Consider the following 25,592-nt stretch of genomic DNA (forward strand, 5'->3'; position numbering starts at 1 on the left):
GGATCGAACTGGCAACCTTGGTGTTACGAACATCACGCTCTAACCAACTGAGCTAACCAGCCACCCCCGGTTGCTGGGTATTTTTAAATTTTGCACTAATTTCCATTTCCCTCTCAGAAATAAGTTTTCCCCACTAGGACATCCATAGATGCAGATTTTTTCCTTCTCTAACATTAAATGTATTTTATTATTTTTGAAAATTGGTAATCTGTACATCATAATTTTTGGTCAATCATAATACCTGGTTGGTCAGCCCAGGTAAGTATTTACAGATAAACATTAACATTATAGAAAACTAACCTTGGATAACATTTTTAAATTAAAAAAAAAAAAATTAATTTTAAAACAACATGAGTTATACTTTTAAATACAGTTCATACTTCATGAAAATAAGTATTTATGCTGTGAAATATGACCGAGTTTTATACTGTACTTGATAAAACAGAAAAGACATTTTATTGGGATTGGAGAAATAAGATGTACAACGAGAAAAAGATAATATGGAAGTAAATGCCTGTCAAAAATCCTGATTTTATAAAAAGCAAATCTATTTGAAATTAAGTGAGTTATCCAAAGAGTCAATATGACATATAGGTAGAAACTTGTTGAAATTTTTCAAGAAATTCTATTCACGACATGGCATTATGGTCAGACACATACTAACATTTTCTCCATAGAAACATGGACATCTCTCTTTGGCGAGCTTTCATGTGATTTTCTATACTTTTAGGATCTAGTCCCTCTACCCAGACATATCCACACCAAGAAAGTGGGTGACAAGCAGGGCCAGCTATAGAATTTGCGGGTCTGGCACCAAATGAAAATAAAGCGCCTCTTGCTCAGGATGTATTAAGACTTTCCAGACAGCAAGACAGAGTATTAACCAAGTATGGGGCACTTCCGCCTGCAGGGCACATTCCCTGATGACAAGTGCAGACACAGGGTCTGGCAGAAGACCCCGCCCTGATATGATTCTACATGAGTACCTGGCAGACAAGTGATCAAATATGATTTGCTTGGAAATCCTAGCAGTTCAGCTCCAAAAAAGGTCCATAAGCAAAGCGCTACCTCATCTAGTCAGAAAATTTAACTGAATCACCATGACACTAGGACACATCTAGAATCTACACCAAACACTGACAGAGACCAAAGAAACAACGTGCACTGAATACATGTCATAATGTTTCATTAGAAAGCTAATTAAGTCAAGGCCAAGTACTTCTCAATACCAGGACCCCAAAGCTACTCTTTTCCTGCCTGACTACTGTCTTCAGAGAAGTGGACAAGATGCCAAAGACATGGCAGCTAGGGAGCAGTTAACACAATGACATCTAATTCAGAGATTCCCTGCAGAAGGGGACAGTCCCTTCAGAAGACAAAGCAAGTGATCTGATCTGAGTAGACTGAGTCATCTGAGTTTTCTTTTTGGTTCTGATATGCAGCCTGTTTTTCTGGGACTCCTCAGACCCCCCCGTCTGCCCAGTTCATGTCCTTTCAAACCTCCTCGCTCCACATTCCAGCCCCCTGATCACTCCAGGTCTTAGACAAAGGCAGGAGGAGGCCTGACAAGGGACAGCAGTGTGTGTGGCTTCATACAGAAGATGGGCCCTGGGTGAGCAGACTTCAGGAAGCACGGAAGTAGAGTGAACAGGAGGATTCCAACACAACCTTTCCCATCAGCTAGGGCCTACTAGTCCTCCTAACCAGTAACATACCGCCTTTTACGACCGCAGCATTATTACCTGCAAAGGGTTAGATGTTACATGGGCACCGACTAAAACCCTACTTGTGTATAATTCAATCCTCCTCTGGAAAAGAAAGCCCATGGGTCCCAGGGACCCACTCTGCCAAGGGACTGCCATCAGGCACTTTATGATTCACAGCCATTAGATAATTAGTCTGAATGAAGAACAATGTCATGAGCTCGAAACCCCACTTTACAAGTAAGGAAACTGAGGCTCAGAAAGGAGAAGGAATTTGGCCAGGGTCAGCCAAATGGTTGATCCAAAGAAAATCCAGGTACACCTGACTCTGAATTAGAGCTCTGACCAGGTTTCTTTCAAGTGCCCAGCTGAACCTAACTAATGTAACTTCATGTAGCCACAGCACAAAAAAAAAAAAGCCAAAACTATTTCAACACAAGAATGAAGAGTCACAAAAAAGACACATTGTATTCAATCCATGCATTCAACAAATATTTATTGTGGGCCACTCCGTGCCAAGTCCTGTGCTAAGAGTTGGATAAAAAAGAGTGAAGGAGGATGTAAGGAGCTGGTGTTTCTGGAGACAATTCCAATGCAGTGTGATTAGCATCAGAAGTAATTTTAATGCAATACCTTTTCTGCTCTTCCTCCTTCTCCCCACCTCCTCCTCCTCCTTCAGCTTCTGCACTCTTACTGCTTGAGGAGAGTCTGGCGACACACACTTGGCTGCGCCTGATTATCGCATCATACAACCTTTCAGATCAACAAGCATCCATCAATAGTTTTCACCATCTTCAGTGTTCTTCTCAGTGGTTCTAATACTTTTACAATCAATTTCAAAGGAATGGATGTAATACAGTTTACCCAGAGTGAGACATAATTGAAACATTTCTCCTCACCAGACTTTTCTAAATGTCAACATCCTGATGGTCTTTCAGGACCAACCCTAATCCTCCCAGAGTCTTTCCTAGCTTTCCCCCATCAGAATTAGCTGCACTGTGGACTGGACTCCTCCCTTCACTGACACATCTGTGTTAACACTTGAACTCTAACTGGCTGTGCCCACGGGAGTGTGAGCTTGCTGACAGGAAGGACCAGGTCTTATATTCGAGGTAGCTCCACGTTTGAGCCTCAATACCTAGCAAAGAATAAGCAGCCCACACATATTTGGTGAAATTAAACAAAGAGAATTAATGATATTCAGATCTTTACCACACACATATTTGCCACTCAGATTTTTTTTTTAAAGCTTTAATATGATCCAGGGTTCCCCAGACTAGGGTTCAAAATTTTACATTTGGAACTCTTCAGGCCCAGAACATCCTGCTAGGAAAACATACAAATCTATCTCTTTGTCTTTACTTCCTACCTGGGGGAAAGAGAGGAACAACAAATGAAGAAAGGAATCAAGTGATTATAATAGGGAATGGTAAGAGATAACATTTTAAAGGATATGCTCACCAAATATTTTATTCTCACTTCTTAAACCCATGGCTTCCACCATCCTCAGATGGCTGCCCTGGAGCCCACACCTCACTCCTGTGCTATGTACTCTCTCCTCTTATTTTCTCTTGAATCTACTCCAGTCAGCGATGGAACTGGACTTGTCAAGGGTCACCACTGACCTCCACGTTGCCAAATCTCATCGTCAAGTCTTGGTCCTCTATTTTACTACTGACATTGAACAGAGTTGAACACTCCTCCCCATCATGCAACACTTTCTTCCGGATGCCAGGACTCCATGCTCTCTTGACTTTCCTCCTCCTCCATGGCTATCCCTCATCAGTCTCCTTCTCTGGGCCTTTCCAGAAATCCTTTCCTCTTGATCTCCTTGCCTCTACGTGCTGGAGTGGCTGGAGGCTCAGTGCTCCTTCCTGAACTGCAAACCCAACGTACATCCAACAGCCTACTTGACATCTTCGTGTGGATAAATGATAAGCAATATAATCACCAGAGGATCAGAATAGATCACTTAATTTCTCCATCCAAATCTTCTTTTTCAACTTCCCCCATCTCAGTACATGACAACTCCACTTTTCAAGCTGTGTCGGCTAAAGCTCGTGATATCACTGGGGTAGAAATAGTAGTGGCCTCACTAGACATTCAGCCACTCCTGCATTTGGTAGTGGCCACATGATGTTGTTCTAACCAAGGAGATGTAAGCGGTGATATGTGACACTTCCTGGTCATGTCCAGAAGGGACACACCCTCTCCTTCCCCTTTAGTCTCCTCCTGAGAACTGGAATGCAGGTGTGCTTGCAGGAGCTAGAGCAGCCTTCCTGGGCTACCAGCTACATGTCTCATACTGAGGATGACACAGCACAAAGCAGAATGAGTCTGGCTCCCTAGTAGTCATAGCATTCCTAAACCAGCTCTCAACCATCCATCCAGATTTTTACTTAAAAGAAAAGTAAGCTTCTATCTTGTTTAAGCCGTTATTATGTTGGATCTCTCTGCTGAAGCCAAACCAATATCCTAACGAATGTATAGACTTTGGAAGCTGGAAGTAACCATCCTTAACAGACTGTAAATATGTGGCAATGGCTTGGGGCTCAGCAGAGGCACAGACGCTATAGGATGGAAGACTGGTCACCCTTGTTAGGCCACAGCCATACATTTGGGAAAGCCAGTGACCCCTCAGAGAACAGGCTACATGCCAATGTGGCCTGTAATTCTAGGGGAACTGGTTGAACAGTTCAGAATTTGGGTGCTTACTGGCTTCTTGCCACTTTGGGCAAGAAGTCCCACAAGAATGCGACAGACTCAGGCTGCAGCTTGCCGATTCACATACGGAAATAAAGGGAATACTGATGTAACTACGGCATGTCCACGGTCTACAGCCTAAGTTTACTAGGAGTCTAGAAATTGGGGGGCTGAGTGGGGTTAAAAAGCTAACTCCTTCAGTATCTAGCAGGAAACAAGCTAACAAGCTGGAGAAACTGTTCAGCCCAGGAAGGGAATATTCTCGAATGACCTGGCCCCAGAGGAAAACAGACACTGAAAAACTACGACAGAGGGCAAGGGACAATGGAGTTCCACCAAGAGAGCAGACCTGGGGTTGCTACCCGGGCTAAGGGGGGAACTCCGGCTACTGCCAAGGCAGGGAGCTCTCACACAACAGCCTGGCAGGACCTGACAATGGCTATGGACCAGTGAGGGTCTGTCCGTCCATTCTTCCCTTTTCTAAACGGAGTTTTGATTTCCATCACCCTATCCTATTCTACCACAGAACCTAGGGGGTGGAAGATGGGGGACAAAGGGTAATTTGTATTTTAATCTGAAGGTTCCTGGACTGCCTATCACCCAGAGAGTCTGGACTCTGAAGATGACTGAGGGTTGTCTCCTTTGGGAAGGTGCAGAGTGTGTTTTAGACTTGGGGAAAGGCTTTGGAAAGAATGGCCTACACTGTTCTCTCCTTCCAACACACGAAAACTTTTCATTGAACTACTTCTCAGCTTCATAGCAAGTAGCTGTGGCCATGTGACTTAGGCTGCGGTCAGTGGGAGGGTGAGAAGAAGTGACCTACGCAGCTTCCAACCTGTGCCATTAAAGAGAAGGAGCCTGTCTTCCCCGTCCCCTCTCCTCTTCCCTCTGGCTAGAAAGCAGACACACATGGACCGAACGTCGGTACAATAAGACAGAAGGCGCTTGGGCCCCTAACGAGCACAGAGCTGCCCCAACAGCCCCAGCATCCTACCCAGACTTCCATTTAGAGAGAAATAAACATCTATTGGGCTTAAGCAGCTGCTATTTCATGTGTCTGTGTTACAACAGTCTGCACAATATCTCAACTCACATGGCCGTTCTCGACTCGTCTTTCATACCCCACATCCACCCCATCAGACAATCCTATTGGGGCTACCCACAAAATATCTAGCCATCCACTATCCGACCCTTTCTCACCTTCTCTACCACTAACCCTGATCCTGGGACCCTTGAAATGGCCTCCTAACCTTATCCCTGCTTTCAGTCTTTCTTCCTTTATTTCTTCTCTTCACAGCAGCCAGAATGACTCTTTTAAAACATAAATCCGAATGTAAGCCCCATGAAGGCAGGATATGCCTGTACTGTCCCTGGCATATCCCCATGCTCTAGAGCAATGCTGGGCATACACTGGATTTCAGCAAACGAGACGTCACTCATTGTTAGCTGCACCATTAGTTTCTGCACCATCAAGAGAAAAAAATACTGCCCATTAAACCACAACAAAATGCCTTAACAATAGACCAGGACAGAGTAGTAATCAGTTACACCAGCTTCTCACTGCTTTAAAATTTCTGTCAAAGGGATGTAGAGTGTCTTCGACCTTCAGCTGAATTGCCTGGGTGTGAAAGGCAATCCTTCTAATTGTATGTTCAATTTCAAAATGTGACACAGCTTCCCAGACGTATGGATTTCTGCCTGTCTAGAGTTGCCTAATGTACTCAGTTGTTGCTTTGCAATTAAATATGACATTGTGGTTATTCCTCCAACAACAAACATTTTCTTTACTAATATCAAATTCACACCCCATACTGCTTCCATTCCTCTCTGCATACAAAGTAACATTTGCTTTCATCTCTGCTCAAAGTGTAATTTGTTTGAAGGCAGTTAAAATGGCAACTAAATTTACCAGACACAGCACTCAACTAAAAGGCAATAATATGAACAGGTAGAACCTGGTTCACACATAAACAGGAAATGACACCTGTGTCGTAACTGCCACCTGGCCAATGGTGATTATACCATTATCAGAAGCATCCCAATTTCAAAGATGTTAAAATGTGAACAAAAAGGGGTGGGGGGTGTACAGAATTGACTGAAACCCAGTTATAAGAACTAGTACATTTTACCTGAAAGAATGAATAACTTCATCTCCTGCCACTGTGCCACCGCTTGGCAGGCTCCAACCACACTGGGCCAGCTGCTTGCTGTTCGTGGAGCAGACCAAGGACGCAGCCCTGGTTCTGGCTGTGCCCTGGGCCTGGGAACATTCTTTCCCCGGCATCCTTTCAATTTCTATTCAAAAACTAGCCCCTCAAACTGCATGCATTCCACACACCCTCCTTGGGCCTCCTTCACTATTCTTCATAGGACTTACCATCAAATGACATCTTATGTGAACAGTATATGTTTGTTTATCGTGTTCCTCCCACTAGCATGGAACTCCATGCAAGCAGGGCCCACGTGGCGTCTGACATGCAAGTAAACATGTAAATGTCGCTGTATGAGCTGCGTACAGGAAGACATCACCTAGACACACTGTAAGTACCTCATGAGAAAATGCACGCTGCTCAGGGCAAAGGCCTGAAGCCCCAAGGGCCCCTCGTCAGGAGTCTGTCTGTCTTCTTTCCCTTTAACAGTAGAGGGTTATTTGCTGAACTCCACTCTGGCAGTAACTAGGGCTTCCACTGCCCATCTCAAGAGGAACAGTAAAAATGTTGTAAATGTGACAACTTGCTCAGGTTATTTCTGTTTTGGAGGTAGTTTAGTAAAGGGATTCCAAACTCTGGAACCAGTCCCTGGATTAGCATCCAGATTCTAGGTTTACTAGCTGTGTGCCTTCCAGCAAATTACTTAATTTGTATTAGCCTCAATTTTCTTATCTGTAAAATGTGGATAATACCAACCTTGCTGAGCAAGTTAAATGCTTAGCACATATTAAGAGCTCAATAAATGTCACCTGATATCATCACCATTCTCTGTCTCCTGCCTAAAATGAACAAAAGGAGAGGAGAAGGGCCCTGGACGCTACACCCTCCCATCCTGCTTGAGGAAGAAAAATCCTGATTATAAAGCAAGTGCTAGCAACTATCTACCAGGGAAAAAGTGAGCTTAGGTTCTGAGGCTTGTTACAAAGAAAGAAAAGGTCAAATAAATGGAAATGTTAAGAGGTAGAAAGGCCAGCGCTGGGGGTCTCCATGTTGGCTCATCTTTCCATGGTCCAAAAGAACTCATCTGCTTTGTCCAAATTCTGCTCCTTGTCTAGAATTCCTCATCCCTCCTCCAATCCATCCTTCTCCCAAGCGAGAAATCAAGGACTTGGTATTTCTTTACTCCTCCCCTGCCCCCACCTCCTTCACATCAACCTGATCATAGAAACGGATTAACTTAGGCCCTAGATATTCCTGGCGTTAGCCCACCTCCAATTCCACTGCCAGTGTCTTACTTCGGACCCCACTGCCTCACTCCTAGAGAGCAACAACACAGCCTCCTAATTTGTGGCCCGGCCTGCAGCCACCTTTTTCCAATCCACCTTCTACACCCTTGCCAACCATTTTTCTAACCCCTTAAGATCCCTCGAAGGCTTCTTTCAGTCTTCCCGAGCAAGTTCAAACTCCCAGCATTTCTGAGAATCCTCCAAGATCTGGTACCCCGAGGCAAAATCCTGTCTCTAGTCCCTCTACTCCTGGCCCTTTCCTGAGCCCCCCAGTCTCACAGTCACTTCCAAGAATCCTTCCCCTGGCTACTACTGCTCAGCATAAACCTCATTTTTTCTTGAAAGTCTCCACTAAGACACTGCCCCAGTAGGGGTCCCTCCTTGTTTTTTCTCAACATCTTGTGCATACCTCCACAATAGCATTAAGCACCCTACACCTATTCATGGACACCTATCAATCTCCACCTCTACCCCTTCCTCCAGTTAAAGTATAATTTAAGAAAAAGGACCTTTTCCTAACCTACCTCATTGCTGGGGAGACACAGTACCGTGAACAATTCTGAAGGAGCGTGATGACAGTAAGCACCAAAAAAGACTACAAACTTGGTTACATCATGAATGCATTCATGAAAAACAATGCAGATCAAGCACAGAAAAACTATGCAGAACAAGCCTGTAAGTAAGATATTTATAAAGAAGCTGCGGTGAATTTATTGCCAGTCGTTAAGTACTACAATGTAGTAAAAAGAGATTTTAGATCAGGAACCCTGGGTTTGAATTCCAGCTGTCACATCTAAGCCAGGTCACTATGGACAAATTACTTAACCTGAATCTCAGTTGCCTCACTTATAAAATAAGGAAAATTGAAGGACCTTCTCTACTGCATTGTTTTATCAAATAAATGGTTGTAAAGTGCCTGGCACAGAGCAGGCTTCTAAAGCTGTTAATAAATGTCTATCCCTTTCCACTTAAAGAACCTGGCTACTAAAAAAGTCCAAGGTCACATATCCTACATTTCAGAAGGAAGACTTAACACTTTTCTAAAACCTTGACCACACCCTGAATGCCAGCCAGCCATCTTGAGGATGAACTAGGTCATAAAGAAGATTTAGCTAAAAAAAAAAAAAAAAAAGAAAAAAGCAAGCAAATCATTTCAATGACATTTCATCACCACAATTGATAAACAGTGTTAAATACCTGCGCTACTCACAGCATCATTTTGGTACATGAAAAACAACACCTGAGCAGGGTACAGAATGAATGTAATGAACATAATGATGCTTTGGAATGTAGGTTCCTGAAGAGGAGGAACTTAGTCACAGATCTGCTGATCTGTAGAGCAGTAAACTCTAATACGCTATACAAATAATGAACAGCAATGAAGTTAATGAAGTGCTCAGCTTAGAAAGTGCAAGAGCAGAAAAGTACAAGAATTCAAGGTGATCAATCTAGGAGAGATACCAAAAAGGGCCCAGAATGTAAAATCTGCTAGAGCTGCTAGTCTGGTTATACCAGCCTCTATTTTTCATGGACTGTACTCTCATACATTTTCATTTTCTTAAAACAGGAAACTCTGCCTTACCTAATTTCCTATTTTAGATTGAAAGATCACTGTCTTGCCTGTTTTCACTCTGAGATATATGTTTGAATTTTCAGTAACATAAATGTATTATTTTCTAACCAAATGAATGTCACCTACTGTATCTGTGACACAAGTTTCCACCAACAGAGTAACAAAACAAAGGCAAAGCTTGGAAATGTCTGATGAGAATTGCTTATCTAATCCCAGAATTAAAGGAAATTGACTAAAAATAAAATAAAACCCAACACCTTATTTGTCCCCCCAAAATTTGTTTTAGGTTCTGCTGAGAGTAAAATTACCTATTATTGAACTGTCCATTTGTGTTCAGGCCAACTAATTTGTTGAATCTAATTTTACATTGATCTTATATTAGTGAATTTAATTTTTCCCAGTTAGTTTAATATTCTGTCGACCTCGAAAAATGTTTTTCTATCTCCTCCACAACAATTACATTTGTTCCGTATATGATCACAAAAAAGTTACACCTTCCTCAAGGACTGGATAAAGGGAAGAGCCACAGTTCAAATATACAGTATCTTTAACTGGTCTGTATGCTTTATTGGTTTGAAAACAATTTCTTGCTATAAACGCAAGTAAAAATTTCTAAACCAGGGACAATTTAGAGAACGTTAAGAAAATAAAGGACTACTGAAAAATAGAAACTTTTTGCCTTAAGAGTTCTAGAATAGTAGAGAAAAAAAGGGGTTGGGGACACTTTTAAAAACTACATAAAGCAAAGTGCTTCTAAGGGTAACTCGGATAGTTCCTACCTGAATGAAAAAAACTACTCACTAGTCTTGTAATTTAAACTTACAATCTTGGTTTGTTTAAGAAAACAAAGTAACACAGAATGGGCAATCCTGACTTTCCAAAAGGCCAAGTATCACAACCAACAAAATTATTTGCTTCCTTTCCTACCTGACCCTTAACCCACCACTTGCATGCCTCAATCCCTAGAGAATTTTAGTCCCTAAGTAAACATATTCACTACTCTGTAGCTAAAACTAAAGCATGGAATATTATAGTACAACCAACTTGATGGGTGAGTACTTTCATAATGCTGTAGGGAAGTTTTATATGAGCCAGTGGAAGAAATGAGGAGGTAGGTGGAAGGGAGTGAGGCCAGCAGGGGTCCTGAGAGGGAAGCTCCCAATTTGTAAAAAGGTAGGGAAAAGTCAGTAGAATCACAGGAAATTCCTTGTACCCTACTTGCCACTGTTTTTATGACAATTTTATTAAATAATCTTTAAAACTTAAAGAAGGGAATCTGGAAGACTCCTTCGGAAATGATAACTGGGTAGTTTACAAAGTCACCTGCTTCCATTTGCTTGTTGTTCCGTGTCTGCTCCAGCAAAACAAGTTTGAAAGGGACAAAAGGCAGAATTAAAGAGAAGTGTGCCAGAAGTCATTAGAGATCTGTTAAATTACTAGACTTTAACTGCAATGCACTAAGCTATTGAGAAGATACATATTTTGTTAAATATCAAAGAATCTGTGTGTAGGCCACCCCCAAACACAAACGTATGTTTAATCAACTTACACGTTGAAATAGCCACACATACTTGGGTTATAAAATACTCTCTTAAAAAATACACCCATGCATTCTGATTCCATCCAAAATTATTCTTTAAATCTCTGCAGTAAGGAGGGAGCGCGCGCGCACACACACATTTAACTTGATGTACATCTAAGCCCTTCTTGCCTAAATACCCTGAAAAAAGGAACGAACGCCTCAATATGCTCTCCTCTGCTTCAGACCCTCAACGACTCCAAAAGAAGCAAATGGAGTTCGGAATGAAGAAAGAAGGCAAGGAAATGTAGGAGAATACAACCGACACCCACTCGGGGACTCATTTTATTCCTGGAAAATGTCATCTCCGGTCCTTCTCCAAGCCCAAAGACCAGGCACCATTGGCGCAATACCATCCCTGTCCAAAGCGCCAAAGAGTTGCCGACTAATCTCCAAGGTGTCCGTCCCCAACCTCCTCACCTCGTCAGCGCTCAGCTCCTCCATCGCTTTCCTCTTAATGGTGAAAGGCGTTAGGGAGAGATCCTTCTGTTCTTGAGACCAGGGCGGGAGGAGAGTGGAAGGTGTCTATCGGGCTGTCTGGTCCCCCGAATGGGGGAGGTTTCAGAATTGCATAGTCAGAGGTTAAAAAATAAGAACACGAGAGGCACTGAACTGCCTTGGCGTCGGTCACTCCAACAGCCCCCGAGACTCCTACGGCTGCTTGGACCCTGAACAGCCTCCTTCGGCCGCCACTGCTGCTGCCACAGGGCTATCTTACGGCGCCACCGACTACCCTCTGCTTCCCAGGTTACCCAGGCTGAGGAGCTCGGTCTCCGGCTCGTCGCGTGCCCCGAGCCTGCTGTGGCTTCGTGGTGGTGGCGCGGCAGCTGCGCTTCCTCCAGCAGATCCGGCTCTCCTTCCTACCCTTTGGCCCCGGCGGGAACTGTTCGACTGCAGAGTGGATGCCCCGAGGTAAGGCGACCCCAGAGGCGCCCAGGCAGAGCCCCGCACTGAAAGGGGAAGCCCCTCCCCTCCCAAAGCAGGCGGGCCACGCCCCGCCTCCACGCCGGAACCCTGGCAGGGGGGGAGGGGGAGGACCGGACTGGCGATGCTCTGGCTGGAAGAGTAAATCCTCCTACCCGTCCACCCCTACTCTTACCCCCTCGCCCCACCAAGTATTATTCATCAAAACAACAGGGCGGCCATCTTTGAAAGGGATCACGTGACCCCGCCAAAGAGGCGGGGCTTCTGGCCCAGGACGAGGCAGCCAATGGGTCGCGGGCGTCGCGCCGCCGACTTCCTCTCGCCTGCGTCTTCTCCCGCCCCCGCCCCACCCCCTCCCCCGCAGCCGCGCGGGGAGGGGGGAGGGGCGAGCGAGTTGTGGGCGTGCAGGTCGCGGGGCCGCGTGGTGCCGTGGCGGCTGCGCGGCGGTGACGGGCCTGGCGGGCTGGGTCCTGGTAGGCTCCGGGGAGAGCCGCGCCGGCGGGCGAGGGCGGAGGCCCTGAGGCACGGCTTCGGCGCCGAGATGATGGGCCACAAGGGGATGCCCGCCCGTGACCCGGTCCCGCGGTGCCTCTGTTGTTCCCAGGCGCTTGCTTTCTAGCGACTCACAAATGCCTCGACTTTCTCTGATGCCGCGGAACGAAGTAAAAGAAACGGGAAACGTACCCTTTCTGGGGCGAGCGTGCCCCAGCACGCTGACTGCTCATGTTCCGCAGAACCTCTGCGCTTCATGCCTCCCTCTTCCCCGCAAAGAAAGCCCATTTGGAAGGAGACTAACACAAGTAGAACTTCATTTTATTTCACTTTGGCCTTTTAGAGTTTCATACATATATACGCACATATATATGTGTATATATACATGTATACATGTGTATATGTATATATACACATGTATATGTGTTCCAAAGTGATGGTAAAATATGAAAGTATAAATAGGTGAGACCCAGGAGTGGGTACACATGTGTAAGGAACGGTTTTGGAGTCCATGAAAAGAAATCATCCTCGCCTAGACCACAATACAATTCTTTTTTTCACTAAGACACAATTGACCTAGAACATGGTTTTAGATGTACAACGTAATGATTTGGTACGTGCATAGCACATTGCGAGCTGATTACCACAGTAAGTTTAGTTAACTTGCATCAGCACACGTAGTTACAATTTTTTTCTTATGAGAACTGAGTATTCTACTTCCAGATATGCAATACAGTATTGTTAACTATAGTCCCATACTGTACATTACATGCCCGGGATTTACCTTACAACTGGAAGCTTGTGCCTTTTGCCTACCTTCTCCTGTGTCACCCACCCGTCCACCCTCCTCTGGCAATCACCAATCCGTTCTCTGAAAAATAGAAATATTTTACAAAGTATACATCTAAATGTCAACATAACTATCGTGTAATTCCTGATTTTGCCACATACAAAGAATATATTGTACTGGATGCTTTACTGAACCATACTCTTAAAGATTACATTCTAGAATTGAAAGATAATTTTTTTGTGTGCTTGCTTAACATAGTAACCTGACAGCTCCCATATGTAAGGAATTTGTGAGTAAAATTAGACCACTGCTGGCTTTGCATATGATCTGCTCTCCAGGAAAGGAATTCTGTGTAAGCCAAAATTCGGACTCCTGGTGACACTGAACTTAACGTGTTCACTTCCTTTTTTAAACATCATTACTGTCATATAATTCACCTACCATACGATTCACCCATTTAAAGTTCTACAATGGTCAGTGTATTCAGAGTTGTTCAACCGTTACCACTTATTCCAGAACATTTTGGTCACCCCAAAAATGAAACTGGATACCTATTAACAGTCACTCCCCATCCTCCCCTCTCCTCCCTCTGGACAAACACTAATCTACTTTCTGTCGCTGGATTTTCTTATTCTGGACATTTAACATCAATAGAATCCTACACTACATGACCTTTCTCTTCTAGTAGCTTTCACTTAGCATATGTTTTCAAAGTTGATCCATGTTGTAGCATAAATCAGTACTTTATTTCCATACAATGCCAACTAATATTCCATTGTATGGATAGACCACGTTTTGTTTATCCATTCATCAGTTAATGGACATTTGGGTTGTTTCCACCTTTTGGCCATTATGAATAACACTGCTATAAACTTTTGTGTACAAGTTTCTGTGTGGACATAGGGTTTCATTTCTCTTGGATATATAACTTGAAGGAGAATTGCTGTGTTATATGTTTAACTTTTGAGCAACTTGACAATCTGTTTTCCAAAGTAGCTGCATCATTTTACATTCCCACCAGCCATGTATAAATTTTCCAATTTCTTCACATCCTCACCAGCACTTGTTGTTGTCTGTCTTTTTAAATTATAGCCATACTAATAGACATAAAATGGTATCTCATTGTGATTTTGTTTCTCACTTCTCTAAGAGCTACTGATGTTGAACACATTTTCGTGTGTTTATTAGCCATTCGTATATCATCTTTAGGCAAATATCTATTCAGGTCCTTTGTTCATTTTTAATTGAGTTATTTATCCTTTTATTGTTGAGTTATACAAAGCATTCTTTATATATTCTGAATACCAGTCTCTTATCAGATATATAATTTGCAAATATTTTTTCCCATTCCATGGGTTGTCTTTTCACTTTCTTGATGGTATTATTTGCAGCACAAAATTTTTTATTTTGATGTAGTTCAGTTCATGTTTTCTTTTGTCATTTGTGCTTTTGATGTAATATATTCACTTTTACAAGGCACATTTAATCATTTACTATTTGTCTTAGTTTGGGCTGCTGTAACAGAACACCATAGATTGGCTGGCTTATAAGCAACAGAAATTTATTTCTCAACAGTTCTGGAGGCTGGAAGTCCAAGAGCAAGGTGCCAGCATGGTCTGGTCTGGTGAGGGCCGTCTTCCAACTTCTCTTTGTGACTGAAAGCAGAGTGTGTGACTTCTCATTCTCACATTACTCTGAGCAAAGATTGGAAGTGAGCTCTCTAGTTACTCTTATAAGGGCACGAATCTCTTTCATGAGTGTTCCACCCCTGTGACCTTATCTAATCCTAATTACCTCCCAAAAGTAATACCATCATCACATTGCAGGAGGTGGGGTAGGGTTTCAACATATGAATTTGGAGGGGACACAAACATTCAGTTTATCACAATATTCAAATATTACAAGAAGTAGCCTTCCCATTTTGTGGTTGGAGAAAGTGAAACTATTAAAGTTAAATGGCCTGCCCCAAGTCAAATAGGAAAATGATTAGGAATCTTGCTTCCCCTGAATTCTTTCCCTATCATACAAATATCTCTTTCTATGTATTTATAGGATATACTATCTAGCATAGTGGCAATTCAAAAAGTATAAGATAAAGTACTGATCGTATATTTATTTGCTGAGTAGTGGTATTGTGCAGATTATGCCACAGTATTTTATTCACTATAACTTCCATGTCCTATCAAGCATAAACATTTTATGATTTATGACATTTGGATTTTCTGACATAGAGTTGATTGTTAAAGCTTTCTGTATTTTAAGACTAATAAATATATGGATGTTTTTACCATTTACATGGGAACTCCACTCCCTTTCTTTTTCTTCAACTCTAAAGTACTCCTTTTGTAAATAGAATGTAATTTTGTAGATTCACAAAATTTGGTATAGGTGAGGTCTCTTTGTTCATAATACTGTACGTCCCAGGGTCTTTTACAGTGAGTTCCTCTAATACATTTTTAGTGCCTTTTACAGATGTGTTCTAACATGTCTAAGTGCTGGAGTTTCTGTCACTTCCCTTAAGGGAAGTTTTCCCACAAAATCATGAATAACTGTCAGATGTGTTCGTGATACTTATCTCATATTTTCATTGTTTTGCTCGGTTTCTTCCATTTGAGCATTGCATTACCTAACCCTTTGGACCATGCCAAATGATCTACCTCCCTTGGGAAGTACCAAGCATCAGGACCTAAGACAAATTAGTTCTTAGAATGACCTGCAAGTGAGAAAAATACTTTTTAATACTAGTAACAAATAAAGGCGGTAGAACAAACTGAAACGTGAGACTGAAAATAAAGATATACTTTGCGCAGATTGTGTTATTGTACAAAGGGGAAGAAGTGTGTGGGGGTATTTTGTTACTTGAAAATAATTTTTTGTAAAAGCCTCCTAGTCAATTAAAATACATTAATAAAGGTGAATTCTAGAACTTAAAATCTTTTAGGATAGCTTTTATTCAAGTGCCAGAACATAGAGAGTTCACTGGATCAACATTTATCTTCCTAAGATCTCCAAAGCTAGATCTACCAAGCTTCCTTGTTATCTTTCTTTGGATCTACAAAACTACCTACATCTATAAGTATGTTATGTTTTCTCTACTGCCATCAAAGGTGAACTCTTCACCTGAACTCTGGATTCTTTCCCCTCCTACCTTCTTAAGGACTTTGGTCCAGGCTTTATCCCCTTTCATTTGTACCCTAAAATTCTCCCTCCCCAGTGGACTCATATCTGTTCTAGAAACATTAACTTTTAAAACTGCTGCCTTGACTCTACATCTCCTTCGGGCTATGCCTCCTTTGTTCACTTCCCTTGACAGCAAAACACTCAAAACAGTTGGCTTTGTATATTATTCCCACTCCCTCCCTTAGTCATCAATCCAGCCTACCTTCTGTCTGTACCATTCTGAGAAAAATCTCTTGTCAAGGTCACCGACAACCTCCATTTGGCCAAGACCAGTTTCATTTCCGAGTCCAATATTTATTGGCCTTCTCAGCAGCATTCAGTACAGTTGAGCACTTTTGAAACATTTTCCCCCGGTATTGGCTCCCAGGAGGCCACACTCTCCTGGTTTTCCTCTTGCCTTACTGGAAGCTCTTTTTCAGATTCATTTGCTGCCTCCTCCTCTGACCTTTAAATTGTTTGGAGCTACAATGGCTCACTGCTGAGTCCTCTCCTCTGTCAACACTCCTTCGCTAGGTGCTCTTCTCCAGTCCCATGGCTCTAAGGAGTACACACACACACACACACACACACACACACACGTACACACGCACACACTGGCTGCCAACTACATATCTGCAGCCAAAATCTCTTCCTTGAGCTCCACTTATGTGTCCACCGCCTAATGGATATCTGGGCTGCCTAATGGACACTCTGCTTCCACAAAGCTGCCGCCTCCTCGCCCAACTCCCACAGCAAATGTCATCCCTAGCCATCCAGTCCCAAGCCAAAAACCTTGGCATCATCCGTGACTCCTCCTTGCCCTCAGACAGTCTATCAGCAAATTATAGGTGGTTCTATTTAAATTAAATCACAAACTTATTCTCTTCTTTTCAACCCTCCTGCAGTCCTTGAATCCAAGCTACCATGATCTCTTGTCTGGTCCTGTTTTACTCATGTCTCTTTTCAATCCACTTTTCAGAAAGTGGTCATCATGATCTTCTTAAAATATACGTCAGATCATGTCATTCACTTGTTCAAAATCCCTCACTAATGTTTCATTGTTCATGGACTAAAACCCAAGCTCCTTATCATGACCTGTAAGATCCTGTGACATTTGGTTCTCTCCGCCTCTCTTCTTGCCTCGTCTTATGTTGCAGTCCCCTTCTCCTGTGCTTCGACCCCACTGGCCTTTACTCTTTAATAAGACAAGCTCTTTCTCTTCTTGAGGACTTGGCACTTGATGTTCTTTTATCCGATAAATTCTTCCCCTGGTTTTCATATGGCTGCTTCCTTCTTATTCTTTAGGTTTCAGCTCAAATGTCATCTCCTCATTCATGCATTAATTCATGTGACAAATGTTTACGGAGCACTTGGCATCTTTTGCCTTTTTCTAACTGTTGAGGATACAACATGCATGTTTGTTTGGGTCCTCTAAGAAGCAGACACCCAGGTAGAATTAGACGTGTAAGAGATTTATTTGGGGAAATGCATGTGAAGGATAAAGGTTAAAAGGGAAGGTGGGGAGAGACTTCATGTTTGATATAAGTCTGCTACCAGTGTAAGGAGAGAGGGGAGCAGGGAGTGTTGGGTGGAAAGAGTCTCACTCTGCAGAGCAGTTCTACGGAAAGCTTGGCCAAGCTGATGGGTGTCCTCAAGTCAAGTGCGTTGGAGAAGTCCTACCTCCTGCAGGAATGGGCCTGAATTAATATGGCGCCCTGCCTATGGGATCAGCCTGTGGGAAGCATGGCCTCTCAGACGCTATGGTGGCTGGCTTCAGCTAGGTCATCATCCGTCCACTACTCTCCCCTCAGCAGGAAAGCTGAGGTTTCATGCTGTCACAGCAGGTCAGGAAGAAACACTTACATCTTGTTCCTTAATTTCCAAGGAGGAGAGCGAATGTGAACTCCACTTTCAGTTTTGCACCACCATCCCAACTCACTTCTCCCAGGACAGGAGGAATCAGTTAGCTGACTGGTGAATTCAGAAGTAGGTACTGAGTGTGATGACTCAGTCCATCTGGCTTTTCTCTCTGATAACCCCCTGTTTCCCTGAATTTCTGGTCTGCTCTTATTGCTGAAATAAGTTAACAGGGACAGGCTGTGTCTCTGTGGGGAAGCCTGTGGTTGTCCAACGGTGCCCCTGACCCGTTACGTATTTATTTAGGGATGAAGTATCAGCTCATTTATTAGTAACAAGATGATTTTTTTTTTTAAATCTCCACTCTTCTGTCTCCTAGGTCCTGTTTCTCAACAGGTTCCAAATTGAGAACCTCTGTCCCCGCCCTGGAAAGTCCCACCACAGCCATGAATAAGATGGAACAGGTCCGTATGCTCATGGGGTTTTCATGCTAATGATGAGTTAGCCCTCCTTGACCACTCTCTCTAAAGTCACCCACCTTTCTCCATCACTCTTTTGTCATACCTCCGATTTCCTTCTCTCATGGCACTTGTCAAATCTGGCATTTCCTTTGCTTGCTTATTGCCTCCCCCACCGCTGCCAAGAGAACGTAAACTCTTTGAGGTCAGAGACCTGGTCTGTGTTGTTTATTGCCAAAGCCCCAGGACCTAGAAAAGTACATGGCTATTCAACAAATATTTATTGAGCACTGATTAGGTACAGAGGTGTAGGAGTGGAGAAAAACAAAAACAAAATCTCGGCACTCATGGAGCTTACATCCACCAGGGGAGGCAGATAACCAGTAAAATAATTAAATAAATTATATAGTACATTAGAAGGCCATAAGTGCTGTAGATTAAAATAAATCCAAGAAGGGGAATAAGGCTGAAGATGGGTGCTTCCATTTTAAATATGGTGTGCAGAGAAGACCTAACTGAGCAAGTAACATTGGAAGAAAGACCTGAAGGGACTAAGGAAGTAAGCCAAGGAGATATCAGGAGTAAAACATTGGGAGTAGAGGAAACAGAAGGCCCTGAATCAAGTATAGGCCTGGGATGTGGCCAGAATGGCCAGTGCAGAATGAGTGTCAGGGAAAGGAAGGTGGTGTCTGTGGCTTTTTACTCTAAGATGGGAGCTGTTGGAGAGTTTTGAACAGATGAGTGACCTGATTGCCCTTATGTTTTAAAAGGATCACTCTGGCTGCTATGTTGAAAATAGACTGTAGGAGAGGAAGGGGAGAAACACAGAGATCAGTTAGGTGAGAGGTACAGTGATCCAGGTGAGAGGTGCTGGGGGCTCAAACGAAGGTGGCAGCAATGCAGGTAGGGAGAAGCGGTTGGATTCCAGATATACATTTTTTGAAGAAAGAGCCAACAGAATTTTGGAGTGGAGTGTGAGAATGAAACAAAAAAAGAAGTGAAGGATGACTCCAGTGATTAGAAGAAGGATGAAGTTGCCATTCATTGAGATGAGTAGACTTTGAGGAAAAAATAAGGAGTTTAACTCAGGACATATTAAGTCTAAGATTTCTACCAGCCCTTGAAGTAAAGATGTCAACTAGACAGACGGATATATAGATCTGGAGTTTAGGAGAAGGGCTCGGACTAGGGAAATTAATTGAGCATCTTTAGTGTATAAATAAAATTTAAAATCATGAAATGGGATGAGATCACCAAAGGAGTGGTGACAGCAACAGACAAGGTCTCCAGACTGAGCCCTGGGGCCTCCGACATTAAGAAGCAAGGGCTGGTAAAGGGACGAGCAAAGGAGACTGACAGCGACTGGCCTTGGACTTGGAGGAAAATTAGTAGAGTGTTGTATCTGTTAAGTCAATTGAATAGTGTTTAAAAAAAGATGGAATGACCAACTGTTTCAAATGCGGTTGATAGATCATGTCAGATGAAGATTGAGACTGTCTATTAAATTTAGAAACAAGCGGTTTCTTCGTGGCTTTAAGAGCAGTTCTGCAGCATGATGGGGCAGGGACCTGATCAGAGTGTGTTTAAGAAAGAACGAAAGTGTAGACAACTCACTCAAGAAGTTTTGTGGCAAAAGAAAGCAGAGAAGTGGGACAGTAGGTGGAGGGATAAATGGATGAAAGTGTTTTGTTTTTTAAGATTGGGAGCAATAGGGGGACGGCCTGGTGGCTCCGGCAGCTGGAGCTCCGTGCTCCTAACTCCGAGGGCTGCCAGTTCGATTCCCACATGGGCCAGTGGGCTCTCAACCACAAGGTTGCCGGTTCGACTCCTGCAAGGGATGGTGGGCTGCGCCCCCTGCAACTAACAACTTGACAACTGGACCTGGAGCTAAGCTGCGCCCTCCACAACTAAGACTGAAAGGACAACAACTTGACTTGGAAAAAGTCCTGGAAGTACATACGGTTCTCCAAAAAAGTCCTGTTCCCCTCCCCCAATAAAATCTTTAAAAAAGAAAAAAAAAGATTGGGAGCAATAATATATCTTGCATGTCAATGGGAATTATTAGTAGAGAGGGGAAAATTTGAAGATTTAGAAAAAAGTGGAGATAATAACAGCACTGTTAGACTGTGTATACTATCGGTGTCTTCTTTGAATTCTTTACCTTCTAAGAAGTATATCCTTATCATATAAAATGGAAAAGGATTATTTCCTCTTGACAGGAAAATAGTAGCAATTTTTTCTTACATAAAGCATCTAAGGACTAGGTCTTGTTTGCTCTTGCTGTTGACTTGATGTTAGCAATTTTCTACATGTTTAACCTTCTTCTCACACAAAATGATGCAGCCTGCCTGCAGAGGAATACTGCTTTATGAGGCCTTATTGATAACTACATCCGTGTCATTTCTGGCTATCATCAGAGGTAATGCCTGCGATTGACTTAACATTGCTACAAGGTAACTATTTGAAATGTGTCTGTTCTGACTCTTACCTGAGTTTAGAATCCAGAATCCCTCTCGCTTGGCACAGGATTTGCTTTCCATGGGGCAATTTGGTTATACCTAATGTCCGGGGTTGTTTGATGGACTCAGCAGAGGTGATTGCCAAAGCCAGGAAAGACACCCGAGCTGCTGACTCAGCCTGTCATCTCTTGCATTCGGTGACCACTTATTGAAAGCCTATAATGGGCAAAGCATCATGCAAGATACAAAAACAAACTGGTGAAATGGGACATACTAGGTGGTACCCTACCTGCAAGATACTTGCAGTCAAGGAGCCAGATAAAATACATAGAGAACTGTAATGTGTGGTGGAAAGTGCTAAGTGCCATAAAAAAAATTCAAGGAAAGTACTAGAGGAGTCCAAAGGAAAAATAACTTATTACTTCTGGTTTGGAGGACATAGCCCTGACTCACCGTAGCAGAAGATATTCTGAAGGAAATCTACTAACAGCCTTACATTGCTCTCAACTTATATCATTATTTCGCTGCATTTTAAAACACGATAATTCATCGTTATAATCCCCTGAAAAGCAGGAACATTCTGACCCCACTTTTATTTTATAGCCAAATGGATGGACGTTGTCTCTTGTTGTTCATTTTTTCCATTAATATTATACTTAAAATTTAATATTAGAAGTTTTGTTTGATTTTTAAAAGCTAATGAATTGTTGTGTTTTAATAAAAAAAGATTTAATATATTTTTAATCAGGTCAACCACTCGCCAACTCACTATCTGTACTTCCTCATTAAGTGAAAAGAAGTGTTAGCTGGAGGAAACACTACCTGTTGGCTCTATTTTCATCGTAAGTCACCTACCTTCTTTTCTCTTTACTCTTAGACAAGAATTGATAAATGCGTCAGCTAGAAAGGGACATGGTGGAAGGTAACCACTTCACGTGGGAGTAAATAAGTCACATCAGACTAGAGAGGTTTGGGGAGAAAGGCAAGATACATAATATCCTGTCGCGTCCCGCGCAACAAGGGCAGTGAGGAGGCGAGAAGGGGCGGTTTGGGTTAAGTTTTTAAGAAAGAAACAAACAGAGACTTAATGCTGTTAAATCTCTCAGAAGGCCAGGGGTCTCTCAGTCTCAGAGGACTGGAGCCCTGAACAAAGCCGACTGGAGGCTTTTATTGATAAGTATACAAGGGAGTAGCAGTGTTTTTGGCACGGTTTGTGAGACTCACCACGTTTTAGAAACATCCCAAGCCAATTATTTTAACCTTCAAACAGCCGAAGCACAAGTTCCCATGATGTCTTACCTAAGGTCTGTACCTTCTCAGGGTCAAATCTCTCATATTGTAACAGCTCCGTAGAGATAAGTAGAGAGGACTGATCTTTGTTGTCCTCATGACTTCTCTCACAAACAGCTGCAAGGGAAAAGCCAGGGCGCGCAACAGACTTTCCCAGGCAGGGGGAAGGGGAGGCAAGGCCCCTTCCCTTATTTTTCTAAGGTAGCTCATTAGGGGTCCCCACTCGGTTCCGCCTGGCTTAGGTTGTATCTCCCGTGAGATATCTTACCCGTCTTTGGCTGCAAACCATCTTTTGGGGATCAGACAGAGAGACATAAGGTGTAAACACAAGGATGGAACAGAGTCCCAGAAAGGCACAATCTCACAAACTCTTCTTTCCTTAAGGAAAGACATGGAGGGACAGTTGGCTAGGCTGTTGTGCGACTACAATATCCCAGACTAAAAAATACTAATTGTTCCCTTTCCCCTCCCTCTTCTCTCTTAATATTTCCAGCAGCCGCAGATGTGATTTGGCTGACATCACAGCAGACCCAAGAGACACAGGAAGAAGTAGTACACTGAATTTAGAAAAACATTTAAAAATATGTAATTTGTTTTGTTGTATAAGGTTATAAGTTTGACGTGAGGGAAGGATAAAGAAAGCATATTCCCGCCTCCTCCAACTTTCCAGCAGTGTGTGTGTGTGTGTGTGTGTGTGTGTGTGTGTGTGTGTAAGAACTCTTGGCTAGGTAATAGAACTGTTACGAGGAAGGTAAACCAACCATGTAAACTGGAAAACACAAGGCACATTTCTATTTTTATGCAACCACATAAACATCACAAGTTGTCTGTGTATTAAGAGGTATAAAAATACTTATAAATAAACCTATTTGACTTGAACATTTATCTCCATTGGTATGTATAGTTCCTGTTTTATATCTCTAGCTAACATACATTTCAAATGAGGTTCCAGAAAGCAGTTCTGGTTTGCACAATTCTGAGAAACAAGTTTCTAAATGATGTTCTAGTACATTTCTCTGCAACTGGACGTAATCACAAAGACTGTGCCTTTGTTTCTGAAAAACTGCACCCACAGTAAAATAGTAAAGCAAACAATCAAAGGAATATTTTCAACTCATTTCCATTTCTCTAGGGATAGCCTTTTCTCTCTTTCAAAAAAAGTTTCATTGGGAAATAAATATCACACACATACAGAAAAGGGCATAAAAATGATTATAAAGTAAAACCTGTGTATTCACCACATTGGTCAAGGAATCTGGCATTGCCAGACCTTAGTCACATGCCCTCTTCCCCCAGACCTTCCTGATCACCACCTTGTCACTTTTGTCTGGAGGGGTCAGTGTTTCCTGATTTTCACATTGATCATTTCCTTGCTTTTCTTCATACTCGCCATTTATATGGGCATCCCAAAACAATATAGTTTATGTTTTGCCTACTTTTTCATTGTACGTAAATGAGATTACACTATAGTATTTTTTTGTATCTGACTTTTTTGTTCAACATTATGTGATTCATCTTTTTTTGGGGGGGGGGAATCAATCCATTTTATTGAGACCCTTCAGGGGAGGGTCGAAGGGCTGGGAGGACGATGAGATCCTAAGTCTTTGGTCACCTGGGATCTCTCAAGCTTCACGGCCGCCAAAAGCTATGTGATTCATCCTTGTTATTGATTGTATTTAGCTTACATAGTTCATTCACGTTCATTGTTGTAAAATATTCCATTGTATGAATACACCACAGTTTGTTCATCCATTTTTTTTTCAGTTTATTAATCTTCCCAAGGAAAAAAAAAACTACACAGTCACCTCATACAGGCCATGTTTTGCAAGTCAAGGTCAGGTTCATTTTCCTTTGAATAGTCCAAGAAATCCAAGTAAATCATGCTGAAGCCAGTCGTCTTACCACCCACCAAAATGGGTTCAAACTCTACATATAGTGTGGTCTTGTACATTTCGGCTAGTTTTCCCCAGATTTCTGTTTTAGGTACTGTTGCCTTCCCAGAGTGAAAGACATCGATGATCATTTGTTTCCAGGGAAGTGGTCCTTTGGTCTTGAACTGCCTGGTCTGGGTAGTGACGGTTTCATTCATGATGGCAGTCTATCCTCATGCAGCCAGGCAGGAAAAGAGCTATTTCATTCTCGATGAGCATATCTTTCCAGATTTGGGCCGTTGTAAACAATGCCGTTGTGAATAGTTTTGGTTTTGTATCCTGGCACACCTGAGCACATGCATGTCTTTTTTCTTTGACTTGAACATAATACAGTCTCTTCATTATAATGGAATCACTGCTTTCTTTTCCTGGAATTTTTCAGTATTTTTCTTGGTTTACTTACAATCATGTATCTGGAGAAAGCCCACGTTGTATATTTACTATTTGGAATAAATGTTTTGTTTGTTCAATCTAGTGATGCTCTCCAGGGTCATTCAATGTGCAAGAAAACAGGAACACTTACACAGGGTGGGAGAACTAGTATAGCACAATGGTAAATGGGCTCTAAGATCACGTAGATTTTAAGCCAATTGTTTAGTTTCTCCAATCTTCAGTTTTTTTATCGTATAATATTTGGATAATAATACTTACCTTACGGTGTCATTGTAAAGCACGTCCATAAGGACTCCTTACAACCCAAGTAACAAAATCCAACTCCAACTGTTTTAGACATTAAAAGACTTTATTGACCCACCTGGCTTGAAAAAGTGGGAGGTGGGGAACAGGGAACAGAGGGAGAATGAAATTTCTTACTACCATCAATAAATAAAAATCCTTCACTCTAATTGGGCCAACTATGCTCTCATTAACTGGCCCTGAGCCAATAACAATGGACGTGGGAAATGGCAACCATGATTAAACCAATCTGGGCTCACTCACAGAACTAGGGGTATGGCCATTCTAAGCATGTGGCTGGGACAAAATAGGGAAAGGATAACATGGATGGTAGAGAGGCTACCACAATATGCCCTCCACCAGATTTCTGAATAACAAAAACACAGGGCTGAGTCTATTGAATGACTGTCTGTCAGTTCTAATTGTTCTAGAGTCTGCCAGCCCATAATCTGACCTGTGTGTCATTCTTCATACTAAAATAAACACTTTTCAAAGTGATGAGATAAATCTATACCTCCTCATGAAAAAAAAAACAAACACCAGTTATCCTGTAATTTTTATGA

The 25,592-nt window shown here is 42.5% G+C and overlaps 1 protein-coding gene and 1 long non-coding RNA gene across 7 annotated transcripts in view; one reads left to right on the top strand and one right to left on the bottom strand.

Annotated features, from left to right (window-relative positions):
- UBE4B (ubiquitination factor E4B) overlaps window positions 1-12,164 on the bottom strand; it is a 111,658-nt gene extending 99,494 nt beyond the window's left edge. The window contains exon 1 of one of the 5 annotated variants that reach the window (XM_081057368.1): window positions 11,415-12,164. Coding sequence is in view for 4 of the 5 variants with exons in the window: in XM_081057369.1 (XP_080913495.1) it covers window positions 11,415-11,438 (24 nt within the window). In the remaining variant the exon portion in view is untranslated. The remainder of the gene's footprint in view (window positions 1-11,414) is intronic. The other 4 variants (XM_081057369.1, XM_081057370.1, XM_081057367.1 and 1 more) reach the window with 4 other exon arrangements.
- Window positions 11,809-24,827, top strand: LOC308501274. Of its 2 annotated transcripts, XR_013993862.1 has the most exons (5): window positions 11,809-11,906; window positions 18,596-18,680; window positions 21,018-21,127; window positions 21,882-21,975; window positions 22,917-23,052. It is a non-coding gene; the product is annotated as an uncharacterized lncRNA (long non-coding RNA). The 2 variants fall into 2 exon arrangements; XR_013993861.1 differs by lacking the exon at window positions 21,018-21,127 and having other exon boundaries at window positions 22,917-24,827.
- The last annotated feature ends 765 nt before the right edge of the window (window positions 24,828-25,592 follow it).

The sequence above is a fragment of the Rhinolophus hipposideros genome (assembly GCF_964194185.1).
Source record: "Rhinolophus hipposideros genome assembly, chromosome: 8".
NCBI classification, from domain to species: Eukaryota; Metazoa; Chordata; class Mammalia; order Chiroptera; family Rhinolophidae; genus Rhinolophus; species Rhinolophus hipposideros.